Source organism: Ranitomeya variabilis, chromosome 4, assembly GCF_051348905.1.
Source record: "Ranitomeya variabilis isolate aRanVar5 chromosome 4, aRanVar5.hap1, whole genome shotgun sequence".
Lineage (NCBI taxonomy): Eukaryota > Metazoa > Chordata > Amphibia > Anura > Dendrobatidae > Ranitomeya > Ranitomeya variabilis.
The window spans coordinates 653,291,048-653,314,309 of record NC_135235.1 but is presented as its reverse complement, the minus strand read 5'-3'; the positions used below and the strand labels follow the sequence as shown (position 1 = coordinate 653,314,309).

The following is a 23,262-nucleotide window of genomic DNA, read 5'->3' as shown; positions in this document are numbered from 1 at the left end:
TTTTTTTTTAAATTGTTTTTTAATATGTTCTAATAAATTTTGGCTATTTTACTCAAACTGGATGGACCTGCTGGGAATTTCCATTTCTCTTCTCTCGGCTTATACTCGAGTCATACCCAGGGGTCGGCAGGGGAGGGGGACAGGAGCTGTGTAATAATACTCACCTGCTCCTGGCGCGGTCCCTGCACGTCCCTGGTTCCCCGGCGCCGGCAGCTTCTTCCTGTAGTGAGCGGTCACATGGTACCGCTCATTACAGTAATGAATATGGACCCGACTCCACTCCCATAGAGGTGGAGCAGCATATTCCTTACTGTAATGAGCAGTACCATGTGACCGCTCACTACAGGAAGAAGCTGCCAGCGCCGGGGAATAGATGTGCAGGGACCACACCAGGAGCAGGTGAGTATAACTCAGTGCGCGATATTCACCTGCTCCCCGTTCCACCGTCGGCGCCGCTGCGTCTTCCGCATCCTCTGCAGTGACGCTCAGGTCAGAGGGCACGATGACACGATTAGTGCGCACCACTCTCTGCCTGAATGTCAGTGCAGAGGACAGGGAAGACACAGCCGTGGAATGAGGAGCAGGTGAATATAGCAAGTGCCGTGGGCCCGAGAGGTGAGTATGTAATTTTTTATTTTTTTAATCGCAGCAACAGCATATGGGGCAAATGTCTGTATGGAGCATCTTATGAGGCCATGTGCAGCATTATATGGGTAAATTATCTGTATGGAGCATCTTATGGGGCCATGTGCAGCATTATATGGGGCAAATATCTGTATGGGGCCATGTGCAGCATTATATGGGGCAAATAACTATGGAGCATCTTATGGGGCCATGTGCAGCATTATATAGGGAAATTATCTGTATGGAGCATCTTATGGGGCCATCTGCATCATTATATGGGGCAAATATCTGTATGGGGCCATGTGCAGCATTATATGGGGCAAATATCTGTATGGGGCCATGTGCAGCATTATATGGGGCAAATATCTGTATGGAGCATCTTATGGGGCTATGTGCATCATTATATGGGGCAAATATCTGTATGGGGCCATGTGCATCATTATATGGGGCAAATATCTGTATGGAGTGTCTTTTGGGGCTATGTGAAGCATTATATGGGGCAAATATCTGTATCGGGCCATGTGCAGCATGATATGGGGCAAATATCTGTATGGGGCCATGTGCAGCATTATATGGGGCAAATATCTGTATGGAGCATCTTATGGGGCCAAAATCCACATTTGTGGAGCATTATACTGGGCAAATGTGTCTATAGAGTATCTTATGGGGTCATAGTCAACATTTGTGCAGCATTATATGGGGCATATTTTAATATGGAGCATCTTATGGGGCCATCATGAACTGTATGGAGCATTATATGGGGCTCCAGATTCAATATGGATATTCAAAAACACTTAAAATACTGATGTCTCAATTAATTTTACATTTATTGGTATCTGGTTTTATTTTTTAAATTTACCAGTAGCTGCTGCATTTTCCACCCTAGGCTTATACTCGAGTCATTAAGTTTTCCCAGCTTTTTGTGGCAAAATTAGGGGGGTCGGCTTATACTCGAGTATATACGGTAAATTTCATGTAGCTACAAACAGCTGCAGTTTTGAAAGCCAGAGGGGTCCGGCGCACGTTCCTCTTGTGTGGCTATATTAGGTATTAATTGGTGTTCAGTGACAAATGTTTATTGGTAATTACATACATTTCTTAAATTTAGTGCGCTAAATGCTCTGCTCTCCATCTTTCTTGTATAAGTTGTGACTTTACTCTGGCTGTAACTGTTAATTTTTTTTTTATCATTTGGGAGTTTAAAAATATCTAATTCCCTGCGTGCTTTCTCTGATGTTTAAGATGATGACACTTGTAGGTAAAAATGTTTTACATTGTGAACCCAAAAATATTTTTTCTTTGCAAGCTTTTTGATTACTAACCAGAGATGGATTATGGACAAACATTTTCGACACTCAGTACATGAAAACATTTTTTCTCCTAGTCTCTATCCATGATGTCTAACCAAAGCTTTTACTTGTAAATATATTTTCTACATTATAAGCATTAAATGCCTTTTCCCTTTAGTGAATTTGTGGACATTTCCTACATAGTGAACCTTAATATTGCTTCTCTCATATGTGAGTTATTAAGTTTTAATCCCTGGATAAAACATTTTCCACATACATTCTGAACATGAAAATTGCTTCTACCTTGTGTGATTTTTCTGATGCTGAGCAAGATTAGATTTCGTAGAATAACTTTTCCCACATTCTGAACATGAATATGGCTTCTCCCCCGTGTGAATTCTATGATGTGCAAGAAGATTTGATTTCTCTATAAAACATTTACCACATTCTGAACATGAAAATGGCTTCTCCCCAGTGTGAATTCTTTTATGTTTAGCAAGATGTGATTTCTCTGTAAAACATTTGCCACATTCTAAACATGAAAATGGCTTCTCCCCTGTGTGAGTTCTCTGGTGTTTAGCAAGATCAGATTTCTGAGAACAACATTTTCCACATTGTGAGCATGAAAATCGCTTCTCCCCTGTGTGAATTCTCTTATGTGCAACAAGATTTGATTTCTCTGTAAAATATTTTCCACATTCTGAACATGAAAATGGCTTCTCCCCTGTGTGAATTCTCTGATGGTTAACAAAATGTGAATTCTTTGAAAAACATTTCCCACATTCTGAACATGAAAATGGCTTCTCACCCATGTGAATTCTCCGATGTTTAGCAAAATCAGATCTCTGATAACATTCCCCACATTCTGAACATGAAAATATCTTCTCCTCTGTGTGAGTTTTCTCATGTTTAACAAGATGAGATTTCTCTGTAAAACATTTCCCACAATCTGAACATAAAAATGGCTTTTCCCCTGTGTGAATTTTGTGATGTCTAAGTAATCCTGATTTACAGCTAAAACATTTTCCACATTCTGAACAAGAAAATAGATTCTTCTTTGAGTGAATTCTCTGATGAGCATTAAGATAGTACTTCCTTGTAAAACATTTGCCACATTCAGAACATGAATATCGCTTCTTCACTGTGTGAGCTTTTAGATGTTCAACACTTCTTCTGTTATTTTTCTTTTGCATAATTGTGTGTGAGAAATTAGGAGGGAGGACTTGTTCAAAAGGATTTGATGATGGAGGTTTGCTGTTAAAGGTTGGAAGTATATCAGATATAAAGGCATGTCCTTCATATGAATCTGGTGTGATAGCGTGATCATCTGCTTGAATATCTGAAAATATCTGATGCCTTTCTGAATTCCTGGTATAGTCATCTGCCAAGAATGAAACATTTTATTTTCAATATCTTTCTTTTAAAATATTACTATTATATTGTTATACATTTATAAAGTTTCTATCCAAATTGCTGTAAAATTCAATCATCGGCAAAGACAGTGATGGCAGCAGTACTGTAGACTTCAAAACAACTAATTGATGATGATGTTAGATGTTAGATCAAGAGGTTGTGCTCTTTGAATGTTAATGTTTTTTAGTAAAATGTTCAGTGAAGAATCCTAAAGGGCCATAAAGTCTGTGCTATTAGGTGGTGCCCAGCTCATACCTTCCTTCACAGCCAATTGAACTCTAGCATTGAGCAAGGCAAAGACAAAACACAATATGGTTATGGCTTTAAAGCAAGTGTAGGGGCACATTATCTTACATAGTTTTATATTTTTATTTAGTAGAAGTGAATGCAAAAATGTAGACCACGCATGCTCTTTCATACGTAATAAAAGTTCATGGATGCATTGTCTTCCATCATGAACATATAGAAAGGAAAAAGAATTTGCTACAGTGTCCTTTGCAAGCCATGGTTGCTAGTCCCTGGTTCTATGGTAGATCACTTAGCTTAAGCTACAGAAAATGTACAATACTGTACAAAAGTTTTAGGCAGCTGTGGAAAAATTGCTTCAAAGTAAAAAAAACTTTCAAAAACGGAAGAGCTCATAATTAATTTTTTTTATCAATTAACAAAATGCAAAGTGAATGAATAAAAACAAAATAGAAATCAATATTTGGTGTAACCGCTCTTTGCGTTCATCAGGTCTTCTAGTCACTTGAACACAGTTTTTGAACAAACTCGACAGAGATGTTATTATAAACATCTTGGAGAACTAACCATAGAACTTCTTTGGAAGTAGGCTAGAAAAATTCCTTCTCTTTCTCTATGTAATTCTAGACAGACTCGAAAATCTCTTCCAGGACTCTATGCCCCCGATTCAGCATTTGCGATTTATTGAAGTCACTTGTCTTTTTTGTCGCTTGGTATTTTTTGACACTTTGTTGCAGTAAATTCTTCAAAATAGCACATTTGTTTCATGAATTTTAGAGCAAATTAAAAAAACATGCTGGGTTTTTTTAAACATTTTTTTAGGACTTTTCATGACCAAAAGTTGCAAACCTTTTAAAAAGTCACAAGTTTGTCGAAAAATTAGTCAAATTAAAAAATGCACCAAAAAACCTTACTCCTTGCAGGGACTGTAATGAGAGCAACAAAAAAGTGAAATATTTGGTAAAAGTCACATTTCATGGACCTGTCTAAAACATCTGTATAAGCAAAATTGTTGAGGAAAAATAAAAAAAAAAGACTTAAAAAGAAAGAGAACTTACAAAAATGGTGCAAATCTATGGATAATAAGGTACAAATGCTAAAGCTACAAAGAAGAGCAAATTACTCCAGAAAACTGGAGAAACAGCAGTAATGAATTGAGGCCCTTGTTCTTGTTCTTTGTTACTTTGAAGTTAGATCTTATTGAAATTGCCTGTATGTTTGGAGTCACTGTTCGGCTGGAGAATAAATTTGGATCCAATGACACACCTCCATAATGATTTTAAATTATGGAAAAATATCTGGCTGTATTTCGCAGCATTGATAATACCTTGCCAAATCCTCGATTCCATTTTAAGGAATGCAGCCTGACATTTGCAAGGAACCACAAACATCCTTCATTGTTGCCTGCAGTTCCTCATTATTGTACCACTCTCCAGCCCTTGAGCAACTTGTCTTTTGCTACAGCCAAATATTTCACATTCTGACGTATCGGTCCACAGCACTTGCTGCTATTTTTCTGCACACCAGGTCTTATGTTTTTCTGCATAATTGAGTTACTTGGCCTTGTTTCAATGTAAAATGTATAATTTTAGGCAATTCTGCCATGTAGGCCACTTGTGGCCAGACCTCTTTGAACAGTAGCTGGGGGTAGTCAAATCTCTCTAGTTGCGGCCAGTTCCGAATTGACAGAACTACTGGACATCTTTCAATTTCAAAGGAAAGTAAGCATGATGTGACTTACATCTGTTATACTAAGTTTCCTAAGATGACCCCTCTTCTTTGGTTCTCACCATTGCCCACTTCTTAGTTTTTCTACTGAGCATGAACAAAATATCTTGGAACCTCACTTTGTTGGAACTCTTTGCTTGGGAGAGACCTATAACCACCTCTTGTTGTTGTATTCAGTCTTGCTTCAGTGTTTGACTTGTGACATGTAACTGTTTTCCACATCCTCACCATTGTTGCATAGTTTATCTGTTCCTCGCCCAGTTTTAAGTCTCCTGCACAGCTGTTTCCATTTATGACTTCATATAAAAGTATTGATTATTATAACCTGTTTGATATAATTGGTTATTCCTACACCTTACTATAATCCTACAAAATCCCTGACTTTGTGCAAACACAGTGTGCACAATTATTAGGCAAGTAATATTTTGACCATATTATTTTTATGCAGATTTTCCAACTTAAAGCTTTTTAAATGTGAATGCTTATTGGATGAAACATATCAGGTGATGTGTATTTGTGTAATGAGGAAGTGTGGCCTAAACATATTAATACCCTTTACCAAGGTGTGCAGAATTATTAGTACGCTAATTTCCCTCAGACTAAAAGGCCAAAAAAGAGATTTATATGACTCTGAAAAGTAAAGAAATTGTTAAAAGTTGTAAAGGGATGCAGCACTCTTGAAATTGGAAAGATATTGGGGCGTGATCCAACAACCATCAAAAAGTTTGTCCAAATAGTCACCAGGATTGCAAAAAACATGTTGGGAAAACAGGACACACATTAACTGCCAAAGATTTGAAAAGAATCAAGCGTGAGGCGACTAGGAAGCCATTATCGTCCAGGGCTGTCATATTCTGGAACTGCAACCTCTTTGGAGGCTTAGAAGTACAAGGTTTTCAGTGCTCAGAGACATGGCCGATGTGAGTAGGCTGAAACCCAACCACCACTAAACAAGACACAGACGTACAAGGTGTTCAGTGCTTGGATACATGGCCAAGGTAAAGAAGACAAACTGGACCATCAATGAACAAGACAGATAAGTTGAAAGTCAAGTCAAGACAAGGTTAAGAAATATCTAAAGACAAATTTTTCAAAGGTTTTATGGACTGATGACATGAGACTAACTCTTAACAGTCTTGATGGATGGGCCGCGGCTGGATCAGCAATAAACATAGACCTCCACTTCGACGCATACGCCCAGGGCCGCCATCAGGGCATGACAGGCATTACTGCAGTATGGGGCCCGGTGATGAGGAGCAAAAAGGGGGGCCCGAGCACGCTGGCAGCCCGGTCCGCGCTCCGCTCGGGCCCCGCTGACATTTTATTCAGGCTGCGCGTGCGCCACTGCGCCGAATCCGCCGATTAATTTACGCCATCAACAACACTGTGGCGTCACCGTGTAATGTTACCCTGTTATGCAGCGCAGCAGCCTAAATGAGCGCTGTAGCTTTAAGGCAGCCCAGTGCATCATGGGCTAGTGACGTCACACGCTGCCCTGCTCCACTTCCTCATTCCGGAGCAGAGCAGCGTGCGGTGTGCCACGTGGGTGGCTGCGGACGGCGGAGCAGCAGAGGAAGTCGGCAGCGGGGGACCACCGGACGATGAGGGACCGGACGAGGCGACGGGGGACACTGGCAGAACGTGCGCTGCAGACCGGACGAGCAGGTGGAGGCGGCGGGCCAGCAGGGTGAGTACCGTCCCGGCGTCCGGATTCAAACAGGGCCCGGGGGTGGGGGGCTTTGTTTGCTGGCTGCACGCACCGGCACCTGCACGGATTCAAACAGGGCCCGGGGCCTGGTGTTTTTTTTTTGCTGCCTTCACAGGCAGGACACGGGCACAAAGCTGGACACAGGGGCACAAAGCTGGACACAGGGGCACAAAGCTGGACACGGGCACAAGGGCTGGACACAGGGGCACAAGGGCTGGACACAGGGGCACAATGGAGAAACGGGGCATGATTGGAGACACTGGGGCATGACTGGAGACAGATGGGACAGGATTGGAAACATGGGGGCATGATTGGAGACGGGGCAGAATGGTGATACGGGCATGATTGGAGACACTGGAGGCAGGATTGGAGACAGATGGGGCAGGGTTGGAGAGATCGTGCAGGATCATGGGGCAGGATGGATACGATGGAGACAGATGGGGCAGGATGGGGAGATCATATGGGGCAGAATGGATACTCATTAGGGCAGGATGGGAGAACATATGGCTGGAGCCAGGAATGAGATAAACGGGGCTAGGATGGCGAATATTATTATCATAGGGGCTAATTAAGGGATATTATTACTGCAGTGATGTATTTATTTTATTTTTTGAGTATACTGTTTTAAATGGGGGGGCGGTCCTGTTACTGTGTAGAGTGACACTATATCACCTTTTTTTCTTCATGTGGTGTAATGTAGAAGTTGGGAAAATTAAGTAATGTGTTCTGCAAGTGGAACTCGAGATAACGGTGTTATTTCCTGCAGAGACGAGCCCTGTCTGGATGAAGTGATGGGGGTCTGTGCTGGATGAAAGATGAAGGACTTCACCTAGAGACATCACTGGTGAATCAGTGTGTTACCTATACACTGACACTATACACTGTATACTATATACACCGGTCCTGTGTATAATGTCACCAGTGATCACTGGATTACCTATACACTATATACAGAGCTCCTGTGTATAACGTCACTGGTGATCACTGTATTACCTGTACACAGACACTGCATACTAAGTACAGATCTCCTGTGTATAATGGCACTGATGGTGATAGTATTGTGGTTTGTTTTTTTTTATTATTGATCAGTATTGTAGTATTCAGTCACTATGTGGTGGTAATATGTGGTCTGGTCATGATGTTGTGGTATTTGTTTCTTGTATTTGATATTATTCAATCACTGGCGTGGTAATATGTCATCTGGTCATGGTGCTGTGGTATTTGTTCCTTGTATGTGGTATTATAGGTCATTTAAAAAATTGAAAAATAAAAATATACCTATATTGTATTGCATATTTTAACAAATATTTAATAGGTTACAGTAGAGTAGGGCCTGGCCAAAAGTGTCTACCTTGTCATTTTGGTGGCTTAAAAAATCTTTTGGCCAAAACAAAAGCTGACGGCTATATGTGTGATCTGGTGATGGGAACAGTCAGTGTGTGATAGGTGAGAAGTGGAGATTTTCCAAGAGAGAACGGTGGGACTGTGGACAGTTTGAGGGGTGGAGCGTGGAGGCGTGGCTGGTGTGGAGCCTGGGTGGAGTCTCAAGGGGGCCCCGAAAATTTTGCCAGTATGGGGCCCCGAAATTTCTAGTGGCAGCCCTGCATACGCCAGCAAGGTTGAGGTGGGTTACTGCTGTGGGCTAGTATTATTTAATATAATTGAACTGATTGAAGATGGATTCAAAATCAAAACTCAAACCCACTGCCAGTTTTTAGGATACTTTCTTCAAGCATACAGGTCTTAAAAATGAAAGAATAAGGACTTGGCCCCTTCCTATAAATCCTATTGATAACGTGTGGACCCTTCTTCAATAATAAATTTATGCTGAAGGGAAACAGTCACCTCTCTGATCAGTGTCTGGGAGGCTGTGCTTAGTGCTGCACAAAAAGTTGATTGTGAAGAAACAGATAGACTGCATGGATGGAAGGCTTCTGTTATTAAAAAGAAGCGTGGCTATGTTGGTCACTGATATTTTTTTTGAAATGTCAGAAATTTATTTTTTACATTTTAAGCTGTTAGGTTATTATTCTCACTTTAATGGATGAAAATAAACAATTGAGGTGGAAAACTTAAATTTTTCATTTAGCTGTCCAATAATTCTGCACACATCGATATGCAAAGAAAGACAAAACCTCACTTTTGTTTTCTTGAATATTCAGGTTTATTAACCTTTTAAATTGACTGGCAGCACTGTAGTTGTTCAATAATAAAACTAATCATCAAAAATACAAATTGCCTAATAATTTTGCATGCAGTGTTTGATGCCGTTTTGAAGGCAAAATGCAGTCACACCAAATATTGAGATGATTTAGATTCCATTTTTTGTTCATTCACTTTAGATTTTGTTAATTGATAAAAAGTAAACTGTGCTCCTATGCACTTTGCTACTATGAATTTTAAGGAAATTTGAGTGCCAGTGCGCTTTGCATGTGACCAATAATATAATAACAATAATAACATAGGTGTACAATTAGCATAAAGGTTTTGATTTGCGCTCTATGGATTATTGCAGGACAAATTACAATTCTTTTCAGACATTAACCCTGAATCCTAATGAGTTTCTCAATTTCGCTCTGGAGACAAAAGCTCTACTCAAAACATATCAATACGGCCGGCGTTCATAGCAGGTGATTATTTTAGCTACCCACAACAGGGCTGCAGCTCTGCTGTATGTAGCACAGGCAATCGGATGGTCACAGGTTCTAATCTCCCATGGAGACTATTGAAGCATGTGTAAAGTAAAAAAAAAAAAAAGTTTAAAAAAAAATGTAAAAAATATAAACGTTCAAATCATTCCCCATTCAAAATAAAACAATAAAAAAAATAAAAAATACACATATTTGGTATCGCTGAGTTCAGAAACTCCTGATCTACCAATATATAACAACAATTAATCCGATTGGTAAACGGCGTAAAGAGAAAAAAATCAAAGCCCCAGAATTACATTTTTTTGTTCATCACAACATTGTAATAATAAGCAATAATGGGCGATCAAACAATCCTATCTACCCCAAAATGGTATCAATAAAAACATCAGGTTGCCGCGCAAAAATAGGTCCTCACCCAGTCCCAGATCCAGGAAAATGGAGACGCTATGGGTCTCCTAATATCGCAAATTATTTTTTGCTAACTTTTTTTTTTCCACCACTTATATAAAAAATAACCTATACATGTTTAGTATCTGCGGACTCGTAATGACTTGGAGAATTATAATGGCAGGTCAGTTTTAGCATTTAGTGAACATGGTAAAGAAAAAAAAAACAGTTGTGGAATTCCACTTTTTTGGCAATTTCCCTGCATTTTGAATTTTTTCCCCATTTTCTAGTACTTGATATGGTAAAACCAATAGCATTGTTGACTTTTTTACCTCCGGTCACAGTTGCGGGCTCACGCTGTCATCTGACAGCACGAGAACCGCAGCAATCTGGCAGGTGATATTAATCTTACCGTTGATCAGAGCCACCGGTGTCACCCGGTGTTCAGGAGGCCGAACCTGAACAGTAAAACTGACTTACTGGTGAAGTCATGTTTGGTGTCTGTGCCCGAACAGTAGGTCTTGGATACGGACCCCGAACTTTACTGTTCGGGTTCGCCCATCTCTACTATAGACTAAACCAAAAATACAATGGTGGAATTATCTTATATTCCTTCCTTCTGGCTTGATGGATATGTGACAGCCACAACTGACCACTGATCTGAATAGAAACTAACAAGTCTCCACTACAGTCAGGGATTGGCTGAAGCAGACACATTTTTAGGCCAGAACAGAATGTACGGAAATATGACAGCTAATTTTTTTTTTCCACCATTCTACGTGTTTGCCCATTAAAACAGTACCAGAGTTTCCAAAAAAACGTGTTTCTTATCCGTATTCCTTTACAGATTATTGTGCCAACAAACTCCCAGTTAAAAAAGAAAAAAAGTGTAACAAGCTTTAAAAGATTCCACACATGATTTTTCCCAACCAGCGACTGAAAAGAATCTGTGACTTCTCTGTGCATTTAGTGGTTCCTACTCACCTGGGTAGTCATTTGTAGGACTCTCCTCTTTACACCGCTCCTCACCCCTCACATATGTCTCTGTAGTATTAATATGGGTCAGATCTTCACCCTGAAAGAAATATTGTACAAGTCACAGACAGATGGAGAAGTTTTGTGAAATGATTTAGAAGATCAGAAAACATCATACATTTTCACAATGACCAATTTAACATGACAGCAGTGCTTATCACACAGCTCAGAGGCGTAGCTAGGGCTTTGGTCGGGGCGAGTGAAGCTTCTGAGTGGGCCCCTAGCCATGTAACCTTGATTACAACTGGGTGACGCTCCCTAATAGTGGAGGAGAACCTCAGCAGATGACCACGCTGTTACTGAAGATAATCTCTATATAAAGACCAACATAGATATTACCGCCATATGGTCAGTGGTTAATACCAATCCTACAGAACATATAAGAGATCACAGCACAGTTACAGATAATGACTTACTGCTGACGTTCTTTCTGATGGAATCGTCCATTTTTCCCGTCTTTTCCATCTGGCCCAGACCGACATGACCACTTCTTCCAGTCAGTACTCGGCTGCAGAGAATACAACAAAGACACGTTTCACTTCTCACATTCCAGCCATCACCATCTATTCCCAACCTGCACAAACTCCTCATCCTGCCGATATTCCAATACTGAGCCGCTGCTGCGATATGTGTCCCTATTACTGCACCTGCTGTGTGTTACTATGTGCCTTCTAAATTCTAAAGCAACCCTCTGTAATATAGTAATGCAGGGTGCAAGTGCCCTAGAAAACAGTGCCCATATTTTGCCCCTAGAAAGTAATAATTCCCTGTGTGCCTCTTTGATAGTCACAGTAACCCGAGTTCCCCTATAACAATAAGTGCCCACTTTACATTTAATAATGTCCCGAGTCTCCCCCTGTACAGCTCCCCTATACACAGTATGATGCTCTCTTATACACAGTATAATGCCCCCTAACTGTATATATATACTGACCCCTTAATATCCCCCAAACTATTTAATGGCTCCAACACTGTATGATGGCCCCATCACTATAATCCCCACACTGTATGATGGCCCCCTAGATAGCCTCCATATAGCATAATACACCAGATAGTCATCAAAACAGTATAATTCAGCTCCATAGGCTAGGCAGAATTTATAGTATAATGCACTCCCCATAGGCAGAATTTATAGTATAATGCACTCCCCATAGGCCTCCATATAGGATAATGCACTCCCCATAGTCAGTCTATAGTATAATGCACTCCCCATAGGAACAGTCTATAGTATAATACACCACCCATAGGCAGATATATAATGTAGCCACCTTCTAATAGGCAGTCTACATATTATAATGCAGCCCCCCTCTCATAGGCAGCCTCTGTATTATAATGCAGCCCTCCTCTCATAGGCAGCCTCTGTATTATAATGCAACCCCCTGTCATAGGCAGCCTCTGCATTATAATGCAGCCCCCCTCTCATAGGCATCCTCTCTATTATAATGCAGGCAGCCCCCCCTATCATAGGCAGCCTATAATAATGCTGACCCTATCATAGGCAGCCTATTATAATGCAGCCCCTCATAGGCAGCCTCTCTATTATAATACAGCCCCCCATAGGCAGCCTCTCTATTATAATGCAGCCCCCCATAGGGTGAGACTAAGAGCACTTGTGTGTTCGAAATGCGTACAGTTTATACAGGCACTCGCCTTCAGGTATATCTGTTTTTTTTTTATGTCTTATAGCCTATTTTTATTTTAAATGAATACTATTAAAGCTAAGTGATTTTATCTCTTGGAGCTGGATTCCCTATTTTTCACATGTGCAGCCTATTATAATGCAGCCCCCCATAGGCAGCCTCTCTATTGTAATGCACCCCCATAGGCAGCCTCTCTGTTATAATGCAGCACCCATAGGCGACCTCTCTATTATAATGCAGCCCAATTAAAAAAATAATAAAAAAATACTCACCTCTCTTCCTCCTGCTTTCTCCGCTGCTCCGAGCTCCAACCCGCTCATCTCCTGACAGCAGGCGCCGGGTAGTGACGTCAGCGTGCCCGCTGTCAGTGTCTGCATCAGTCGCTGAGAGGGGGATGATGGGAGAGGGAGCGTAACACTCATCCCATCAATGCGGTCAGCTGTATCGGCTAGGTGCTGATACAGTTGACCCTGCAATGACAGGCGGGGGGCCCACTGCTGGCACCGCCCCCCCGCCTGCTCATGGGCCCTATAGCGGCCGGGCGGCAGAACAGGGAGATCGTGTCTCCCTGCTCTGCTGCAGAATGTAACTGTATTGGCGGGCTGTGCACACTGATATAGTTACATAGCGTACCTCCGGGTGGGTCCCCTCAGAGCGCAGGGCCCGGGGCACCCGCACCCTCCCGGTAGCTACGCTACTGACACAGCTGTAAGTCTCCGGTATAAATCCAACCTGTTGGTCTCTTATTCTGACCAGCAGTCTCCATAACCGGAAAATTGTGAGACGATTGAGACATCTAATGTCTCTGATCAGCTTTATCCGTCAATTCCACCAAGTATAATGTACACTGAATGGTCACATTATTGAGACACCCATCTAGTAGCACATTGGCCCTCACTTTGCCTCTAGCCTTCAATCTATTTATCATTGCGTAGATTCCATCAAGTGTTGAGATCAGGAATATTCTCCTGTGCTGAGAGGACAGCTTCATGCAGTTGCCGCAAATTAGATGGATGTACTGACGTACTTCCTCCCAGAGATACCGGAGATCATGCTGCTATCATGTTCCTGAAACCTATCCATGGCTGCACAACATTTATTTCATGGTGCATTGTCCTTCAGCCATAGGGTAAACTGCCGCCATCACGGGATAAACTTGGTCAGCCACAAAGCTTGGGTAAATTCTAGTGCCCAAATATCCCTCTGTAGCAGACCTGGGCAAGGTGCGGACCGCGGGCAAAGAGCTGCTTGTGGACCGAGACAGCCGAGGGCCTAAAAACCGTGGCCTATGGACCGCACCTTTCCCTCCCCAGCCTGTCCACCGCCACCCACTGTCAACGCCTTCTGCACCCTTGGGATGCTGGCAGCGGTGAGTGCATTGGTGGAGGAGGAGCCACCGACCCCTTCTTCCACCAATCAGCGTGTGAGGCAGATGACACAATTACATCATTTTATTGTGCCAGCAGTGCACTGTGGAGAGTTAGTGCATAAGAGATAGCACACGCACTAATAGAGCGCTGGTTAGAATGGGAACGAGGCGAGTATGTGGTGCTTTTTTTCATGCATATGGGATGTTTGGCTGAACATGGGGAGGCTATGAGGGGTCTCTTGCTTGACATGGGCAGGTTATGTGGGGTCTCTTGCTTGACATGGGCAGGCTATGTGGGATCTCATGCTGGATATGGGGAAGCTACGTTGGATCTCATGCGGGATCATTCATACCAGTGTCCCATCCCCTGATGACGCCGCACCAGTGGTGAAACATGTTGGGAGGGATGAGTGCTTCAATACGGATTGTCCTATTCTGCCCTTTATATGTGGACACAGAGGAGTATCGTCCAATGAATATATACATTCAAATCAGTTAGGAATGATTTAATTTGAGGCAAATTAGGGACAACTTTTTTACCCTTAGTATTTTAAACTAGACACAATTAAAGTAAAATTTTATGGTTTGATAGAGAGGTACTTCAATTGATTTTATGCTGCACTCCGGCATCACGTGTCTAATTCCATACAGTAAAGCTCCAATCATAAAAGTGCTGGTGTATCTAATAAATTTTCTATTTAGTGTGTAATACTGGTGGATAAAACAAGACTGAACACAAGACCTTCACAGCCATCTACACATCATGGCATCTTCTCTCCATCTACCTGATGATCCTCAGGAACATCGGAATTCTCTTGTTTAAAGTTCTCAGGAAGAAGAGGACAGGGACATCTCTCTGGTGTTGTCCTCTTACTGGATACAACTGGAGGAAACATACAGGAACTGAATTCATTCTTTACATACAGATAATTATAAGCTGTGTGTATGTAGTCCTGTCTATTACCTTGTGACGTGAGGGGATGGGGAATCTCCATCAGGACGTCCTTGTACAGATCTTTGTGTCCTTCTAAATACTCCCACTCCTCCAAGGTGAAAAAGATGGTGACATCCTGACACCGTAAAGGAACCTGACACGTACAATGATATCATTACCACCCTGATCCCGTTACAGCGTTACTGTATCAGCGTTACTGTATAATGTACCAATATTCCCAGCAGTCACCTGTCCAGTCAGCAGCTCAATCATCTTGTAGGTGAGTTCTAGGATCTTCTGGTCATCAATGTCATCATGTATCAGAGTGTGAGGTGGAGGTCTAGTGACTGGGCTCAGGGGTCTTCTCCATCCCTCAGACACGGGGTCCTGACAGCGATCACTAGAGGTCTTCTTCACTACTGTGTAATCCTGGTTATGGAGAGACACATTCATAAATCTCACTACAGACATTTCCAGAGTCTTCACCTGTCCAGTTCTGTCCATCTGTTATTTGTCATGGTTTACTGGGCCCTCGGGACAGATAGTTGCAGGGTTAACTCGGATGGCCTCTTTCTGGGTCCTGGGAGGCTTTTTATAGTCTCACTGTGAGGTCAATCCTTGTCGTTTATACTCTGACCCTTGGCTGAGTGTGTATGACCCTGGTATGTCTCTGCTTTGTGCATGTACTATTGTTTGTCTGTTTAGTTTCTGATCTGGTTCCGTCCCTGTTGTGATTCCTGCCTGACATTTCTGTACTGTCTATTGCCCGTTCTGGTTTTCTGATCTCTTGCTACGTCCTGACTATTGTTCTGATTGCCCCTGAGTACTGCGCCGACTTCTCTGTGTATGACCTTGACTTGTGTGACTACATTTTTTCCTTTCATCCCTTTTAACACCCTTGGGGGTTCCTCCCCTTCTTACACTTTCTCCCAGAGCCGCTGCAGCCCCACGCTGCAGGCTCAAACAGTGACGCTAAGCTCCGTCTTCCCCCTCTGACACCCGGTCATGTGACTGCAGGTCCTGTCTGTCTGCTCTGGAGAACGGCTAGCCCCTGCAGCACCGCTGCTACTGCTCTCATTGACAGCTCCTCGGTGTCACAGGCTGTCCCTGGCACAAGACGTCCAGGCTAGCCTCCTGCGCTGTTGCCGGTGAGTGCCCATCAGGTAGCTGGTCCTGACATCATTTCCATAGATAAGAATGATGTAATATGACGTCATCAGAATCTCTCACCTCTCCAGTAAGCCGGAAAAGGATCTCTAGGGTGAAGTGTAATATCCTCTCCGACATCTTGTCCCGGTCTCTCTCCATCCTTGATGGGTCGATCAGGAAAATTCACTGAGAGGATCCGATAATGTAGGGACCCGAATGGGAAGAAGATGATGATGTAACATCATAAAGATCACATGTAATAATATAACTAGAGATAGTAATGGGAAACATATGAGGAGACAGAAAATGTAGATGTCATATTCTCTCCTTTCGGCCACAGGCCATTAATTGGCTGTAGAGATTCCATGTTCATCCAGACAAAACATGAAATACAGATACAAATGAGAAACTCATAGAGACTTGGACTGGGAGGCAATTATCTGAGTATTACTAGTATTATTATTATTTTACAACATTCTGCATTTTTTTTCTTTATATCTACTAATAAAACCTGTATATTTTAGGCCACAAACAGTAATAAGCATACAAAACCTACAAGAAAAAAATGAGCAAAAACCCCTGCTGTAACTAAACAAGTAAAAAGCAAAAGTGCATTCAAATAACACAAAGTTCTTAGTAACACTCTCTTTGATCGAAAATAGCTTAAAAACCATCATGTGAATAAGGGCAAAAACCGTAAGAGATTTTGCAGAGTCGAAAGTAAGAAAAGGTCGAATTCTAGAAATGTTTTTGAGGTGAAGATAACAAGAGCGAGCCAGTGATTGGATGTGGGAGGTGAATGAAAGATCTGAATCATGTATGACCCCAAGACAGCGGGCATGTTGCTGGGGAGTAATGGTAGAACCACACACGGAAATAGCAATGTAGTGCATAGGTAGGTTAGTAGAGGGAGGAAACACAAGGAGTTTGGTTTTTGATAGGTTCAGTGTTACGGAGTGACTGACCCAGTGTGACATGACCCAATGGTTCACCGGTCACCAAATGGCACAACAGCACAACGCCGATGGAATGGGGCGAGAAAGGCCCTGACACTAGGGAATCAGGGATGGTCACCTCCTTAGCTCTGACCTGAGCCTGTCCCTGATCTCACCTAACACCCTATGCGGGTCCTTCCCCCTGCTGACGTCAGGATACTTCATCACTAAATGTCACCTATAACTGCCCTAGCTAGTGAAGGTCACTAGCCGCACCTACTTACGGTCCCTAGCTAGTGACGGTCACTATCTGCACCTACTGCAGGTAAGACAGACAGTTTAGGGACAGACACCGAAGGGACAAGGTTTCAAAAATATAACACTCAGCATTCTGCTGCAAAGCACTGCACAGCAGGACAAAGACATCAGACAAACGTATTTAGCTGAAGCACCACTGCTCCCAGAGAGCTCCTTATTCCATCTTGGTCACTGCAGATTGCTCTAACACCGACAGTCAGCTGATGCATCAGGTAACCTTTTAAAGGAAGGTGGGAGTGGTCACCGCCCACATCAGCTGACCCAGCAGCAATGCAATTACAGCTGCAGGCCAGCGGGGAAAAAGTGACATTAACTCCCGATGGCCTGAAAGGAAAAAAGTTTTAAGTTAAAGAAACCAGATCTGCCACAAATCCAGAAATGATCGTGACACCCCCCCCCCCCCCCCGCAAAGAAGACTCAAGAAATGCCCAGTTGATCTACAAAGATTTCAAATACTATGCTCTGAAAGAAACAAATATGAATGTCACTGTAAAAGAATGACGTAGCAAAAAACGGGAAATTAGGGATTTTACAAGCTGCTTGCCTATTGTCCTGTAGCCCATCATAGCCTTGTGCAGGTCTACAATTTTGTCCCTTTGTGTCCTTAGACAGCATTTTGGTCTTGGCCATGGTGGAGAGGTTGGAGTGTGATTGATTGAGTGTGTGGACAGGTGTCTTTTATACAAGTGACGAGTTCAAACAGGTGCAATTAATACAAGTAATGAGTGCAGAGTAGGAGGGCTTTTTAAAGAAAAACTAACAGATCAGTGAGAGCTAGAATTCTTGCTGGTTGGTAGGTGATCAAATACTTATTTCATGCAATAAAGTGCAAATTAATTACGGTATGTAAAAATAATACAATATAATTTTCTGGCTTTTATTTTTAGATTCTGTCTCTCACAGTTGAAGTGTACCTATGATAAAAATTAAGGACCTCTCCATTCTTTATAGGTGGGAAAACTTCACTTATTTTTGAGCAGGTGACAGGTCTTCTTTAAGGTAAACTTGGCTACATAGGTGTAATGGAAGCAGAGCTTTGGTTCTGATAAATCCAATGAAGAGACCACCATTTCTTGTACCTTAGTGAGGTAGGTTTCACTTCCTTACATACTGTTAATCACAAAGATCACACAAGCCCAGCTTCTAAGCCTATGCCATCACTGTGAGCAACAGAATGTAAAGAGGAGCACCGTGACATTTGGATCGACTGCTTAGATATCTTTAACAGCCATAATCAAAGATAACTCCGATCTTGGCTGTTTAATCTCTTTGTTGACCAGATAGAGTGAGGGGTTGATGCTGTTGATCCACTGGGATCCTCCAATATGTTCAAATGGGTTGCCATGAAAGCCAGAAGCCTTGCAAAAACACCCCAGAATGGATTCAATGTGACATATAAAGCAAAAAAATAAGCCAAAATACACTAGTACCTCAAGAAACAGTACAATGTGCAGCCCTACCATACCTCGGGCCCAGCCCTACATTCCCAGATTTAGGAGGCTATCCTGGGTAGGTCGACAGTCCTTATTACTAGAGATAAGCGAATTTGATTGGCTCCCTCCTTATTCAGCAAGCTATAGCACTTACCGAATAAGCTGCAGAGGGAACCTGGATACCTGGAGCGCTCCCGATAATCAGCTGTTTGGCTTCGCAACTGCATGCGTCGCTGCTGTGTCACTGTCACAACAGATGCATGGAGAGCCTGTGTGTTATGACTGTCACACATGCAGATGCGGTGCCGAACAGCTGATTATCGGAGCACTCCAGGTATCCGGGTTCCCGCTGCAGCTTATTTGGTAAGCAATATAACTTGCCGGGACCCAATAAAATTCACTCAACCCTACTTATTACATCTGGATCTGCTTCATCTGAGGCTCGAGCAGTCGTCGTGAAACCACGTCTGCACTGATCCACACACAGAACAGACCGGAGCCTGGACCGCAGCGCCAGACCTGCTGCACTGAGCGCAGGACCCCGGCGGGGAAGGATATATTATATATATGCCAGGGCGCTATCTTGTGGAGGAGGGAAACACTGGGGCATCATAAAGTGTGGGATCATGTAAGAGGTGTCGTACTGTGCGAAATGCGTGTCCGGTCTATCAAAGCTGAGAGACGTATCTAAAAGAGGACCACAGCTCTGAAGGGGTTACTGCCCCCTGCCCCTGCCCAGTAATGGGGAATTTCCAGCACCTACCTCCACCTGCAGAGCCGCTCACCACATATATGGCTGTTCTATGCGCACAGGACCTGTGATGAGGTCACAGGAGGGGAGGAGTCAGGGGTCACATGATCAGGGGCCTCAGTGTATGCAGGACTCTGCTGTGCTGGTTGTCATGGTGCTGGGTGAGGGGAAGTTTTGGATGGACCCCGCAAATGTAAAGATGGTGCTCGATTGGTCCCAACTAGGGTTGAGCGACTTTCATTTTTATAAGATCGAGTCGGGTTTTGTGAAACCCGACTTTGTCCAGAGTCGAGTCGAGTGCAGTCGGCCGATTATCGCTAAAAGTCGGGGATCGACCGAAACACGAAACCCAATGCAAGTCAATGGGGAAGCATAGTCGGCAGTGAGTGGAGGCCAGGAAAACACCTACAGTGCCCATTTTAATGCCAAAAACATCCATTCTTGTTTCTGAAGCTTGTCAATCTTAATTAACTTTATAATAATAGTTGGGCATAGGAAATTGGGGGTCATTTGGCTAAAGTTGTGGGGGGAGTAGGGCTGGCTCAAGTTTTTCGTGGGCCCAGGAAATGCGGACTACGTCACGGTGGTGGAGCAGGGAGAGGTAAGTATTTCAACGTTGCAAGTGCTGTGATCCTGAGCAAGCAGGGGGGGCCCACTCGTTCGCATTGGCACTGGCACAGGGCCCCTCAAAGTACGGCGGTGTGTTTGCATGGCGGGGGCGCCTCCCACCAGCAGCGACACTTTTGCGTACTCTGAGGGGCCCTGTGCCATTGACGTCGCCAACGAGTATGCCCCCCCACCTGATGAAGGAACCTGCACTTTCATCTGCACCTTCCTCTTTGTCCCTGTGTAAGGTGGTATAACATGCGGGAAGGGGAACCTTACTTTCAGCAGGGTCAGATTCTGGCTGTGTAGAGTACAAGGGGAATGTAGTGGTCTAGGTCAATGTACCAGCAGACTCATCTAGCAGTGGCTGGGCAATGGGCAGGATGAGGAGGAAACAGATATAGGGCCAAAGAATAAAGTAGGCTAAATGCAGTTCAAAATTGGTAACAGGACTAAACAGGCAGCATTGCTTTGTTCAGTGGAGTAGCAAACCCAAGAGCAGCAGACACTGTTTCAAGGGCCTAACCACACTAGTAGGCCAAATGCAGTTTAATATCTGATAGTATAGGCCGAAAGCCAGAATGTGGAAGCTCAGCTTTGTTCAGTTGAGGACAACACCAGGGAGGGGCAGACACCGTTAGTAGGCCGGAACAGCCAATTTTTTAAAAAACAGCAGTTAATAAGAGGCAGAAGGTAGAAGCTCAGCTTTATTCAGTTGAGGAAAACACCAGGCAGGGGCAGACACTTTTAGTAGGCCGGAACAGCCAATTTTTTAAAAAAACAGCAGTTAATAAGAGGCAGAAGGTGGAAGCTCAGCTTTATTCAGTTGAGGACAACACCAGGCAGGGGCAGACACTTTTAGTAGGCCGGAACAGCCAATTTAAAAAAAAAACAGCAGTTAATAAGAGGCAGAAGGTGGAAGCTCAGCTTTATTCAGTTGAGGACAACACCAGGCAGGGGCAGACACCTTTAGTAGGCCGGAACAGCCAGTTTTTTAAAAAAACAGCAGTTAATAAGAGGCAGAAGGTGGAAGCTCAGCTTTATTCAGTTGAGGACAACACCAGGCAGGGGCAGACACCTTTAGTTGGCCGGAACAGCCAATTTTTAAAAAAAACAGCAGTTAATAAGAGGCAGAAGGTAGAAGCTCAGCTTTATTCAGTTGAGGACAACACCAGGCAGGGGCAGACACCTTTAGTAGGCCGGAACAGCCAATTTTTTAAAAAAACAGCAGTTAATAAGAGGCAGAAAGTAGAAGCTCAGCTTTATTCAGTTGAGGACAACACCAGGCAGGGGCAGACACCTTTAGTAGGCCGGAACAGCCAATTTTTTTAAAAAACAGCAGTTAATAAGAGGCAGAAGGTAGAAGCTCAGCTTTATTCAGTTGAGGACAACACCAGGCAGGAGCAGACACCTTTAGTAGGCCGGAACAGCCAATTTTTTAAAAAAACAGCAGTTAATAAGAGGCAGAAGGTAGAAGCTCAGCTTTATTCAGTTGAGGACAACACCAGGCAGGGGAAGACACCTTTAGTAGGCCGGAACAGCCAATTTTTTAAAAAAACAGCAGTTAATAAGAGGCAGAAGGTAGAAGCTCAGCTTTATTCAGTTGAGGACAACACCAGGCAGGGGCAGACACTTTTAGTAGGCCGGAACAGCCAATTTTTAAAAAAAACAGCAGTTAATAAGAGGCAGAAGGTGGAAGCTCAGCTTTATTCAGTTGAGGACAACACCAGGCAGGGGCAGACACCTTTAGTAGGCCGGAACAGCCAATTTTTTAAAAAAACAGCAGTTAATAAGAGGCAGAAGGTAGAAGCTCAGCTTTATTCAGTTGAGGACAACACCAGGCAGGGGCAGACACTTTTAGTAGGCCGGAACAGCTAATTTTTTTAAAAAACAGCAGTTAATAAGAGGCAGAAGGTAGAAGCTCAGCTTTATTCAGTTGAGGACAACACCAGGCAGGGGCAGACACCGTTAGTAGGCCGGAACAGCCAATTTTTTTAAAAAAACAGCAGTTAATAAGAGGCAGAAGGTAGAAGCTCAGCTTTATTCAGTTGAGGACAACACCAGGCAGGGGCAGACACCTTTAGTAGGCCGGAACAGCCAATTTTTAAAAAAAACAGCAGTTAATAAGAGGCAGAAGGTAGAAGCTCAGCTTTATTCAGTTGAGGACAACACCAGGCAGGGGCAGACACCGTTAGTAGGCCGGAACAGCCAATTTTTAAAAAAAACAGCAGTTAATAAGAGGCAGAAGGTAGAAGCTCAGCTTTATTCAGTTGAGGACAACACCAGGCAGGGGCAGACACCTTTAGTAGGCCGGAACAGCCAATTTCATTTTTAAAAATCGTAATTTGGAACAGAAGGTTGAAGCACAGCTTTATTCAGTTGAGGACAACACCAGGGAGGGGCAGACACCGTTAGTAGGCCGTAACCAAAGTTGAAGGCCAAATGCAGTTTAACCCTCCGTCACGCGCAATACATCTGACAGGCACACAGTAATTAGTTTCACTTCTCTCTCCTTGCCCACTTATCAGAAAACCCCACCCATTCTAGTTATCTCCTGACTCTACAGGCTCTGTGAAACTTGATATCACAGTGACTCAGCAGACCTTCTAGTGAGCAGATATCAACACTTTGGCTTCTCAGGCACATTGCGCCTGATTTCAACACAAATTGAAAGGTTAGTATTTTCTTTTTTTATTCTTCACGATTGTGTATTTAGCTTGTTTTATGAAGGATTAATGCTAAGTTAGTGTACATAAGTACTGTTTTCTTAGACAAAAGGAGGGTGGCTTCTAAGGCACATTGCGCCCTAACACATACTCTTTCTCTCTTGCTTCAGATTTTCTGCTGCAATGGCCAGAAAACAGTATGATTCATCTAAACCCCTTCATTTAGAAGAAATGAAGATTTTTTTGTTAGAAGATGATGAGGAAGAACCAGCAGTAACTGAGGATTTAGAGGAATCTAGTGACATTTCATCTGAAGATGAGGTAGCAGAATGTAACACTGATTCTGGAACAGAGCAGGATGGTGATGACACTGATACAGA

At 43.1% G+C, this 23,262-nt stretch overlaps 1 protein-coding gene across 2 annotated transcripts; it reads right to left on the bottom strand.

Moving 5' to 3' along the window:
• Nucleotides 1-583: 583 nt before the first annotated feature.
• LOC143767434 (uncharacterized) lies at nt 584-19,664 on the bottom strand. 2 transcript variants are annotated; one of them, XM_077255771.1, is made up of 7 exons: nt 19,623-19,664; nt 16,255-16,359; nt 15,274-15,453; nt 15,055-15,178; nt 14,876-14,973; nt 11,031-11,121; nt 584-3,294 (listed from the first exon to the last, which is right to left on the bottom strand). In XM_077255771.1, exons 2-7 carry the CDS (start codon nt 16,330-16,332, stop codon nt 2,213-2,215), a joined length of 1,653 nt encoding a protein of 550 aa, XP_077111886.1. In that variant the 5' UTR covers nt 16,333-16,359; nt 19,623-19,664; the 3' UTR covers nt 584-2,212. The 2 variants fall into 2 exon arrangements, with proteins under 2 accessions (XP_077111886.1, XP_077111885.1); XM_077255770.1 differs by lacking the exon at nt 19,623-19,664 and having other exon boundaries at nt 16,255-16,380.
• Nucleotides 19,665-23,262: the final 3,598 nt, after the last annotated feature.

Coding starts and splice junctions, on each gene's coding strand:
- LOC143767434 (XM_077255771.1), bottom strand. CDS start 16,332: ATGGAGAGAGACCGGGACAAGATGTCGGAGAGGATATTACACTTCACC. Junction 15,454..16,254: donor TTTTCCGGCTTACTGGAGAG/GTGAGAGATTCT, acceptor CTCCATAACCAG/GATTACACAGTAGTGAAGAA. Junction 15,179..15,273: donor TTGAGCTGCTGACTGGACAG/GTGACTGCTGGG, acceptor TGTACGTGTCAG/GTTCCTTTACGGTGTCAGGA.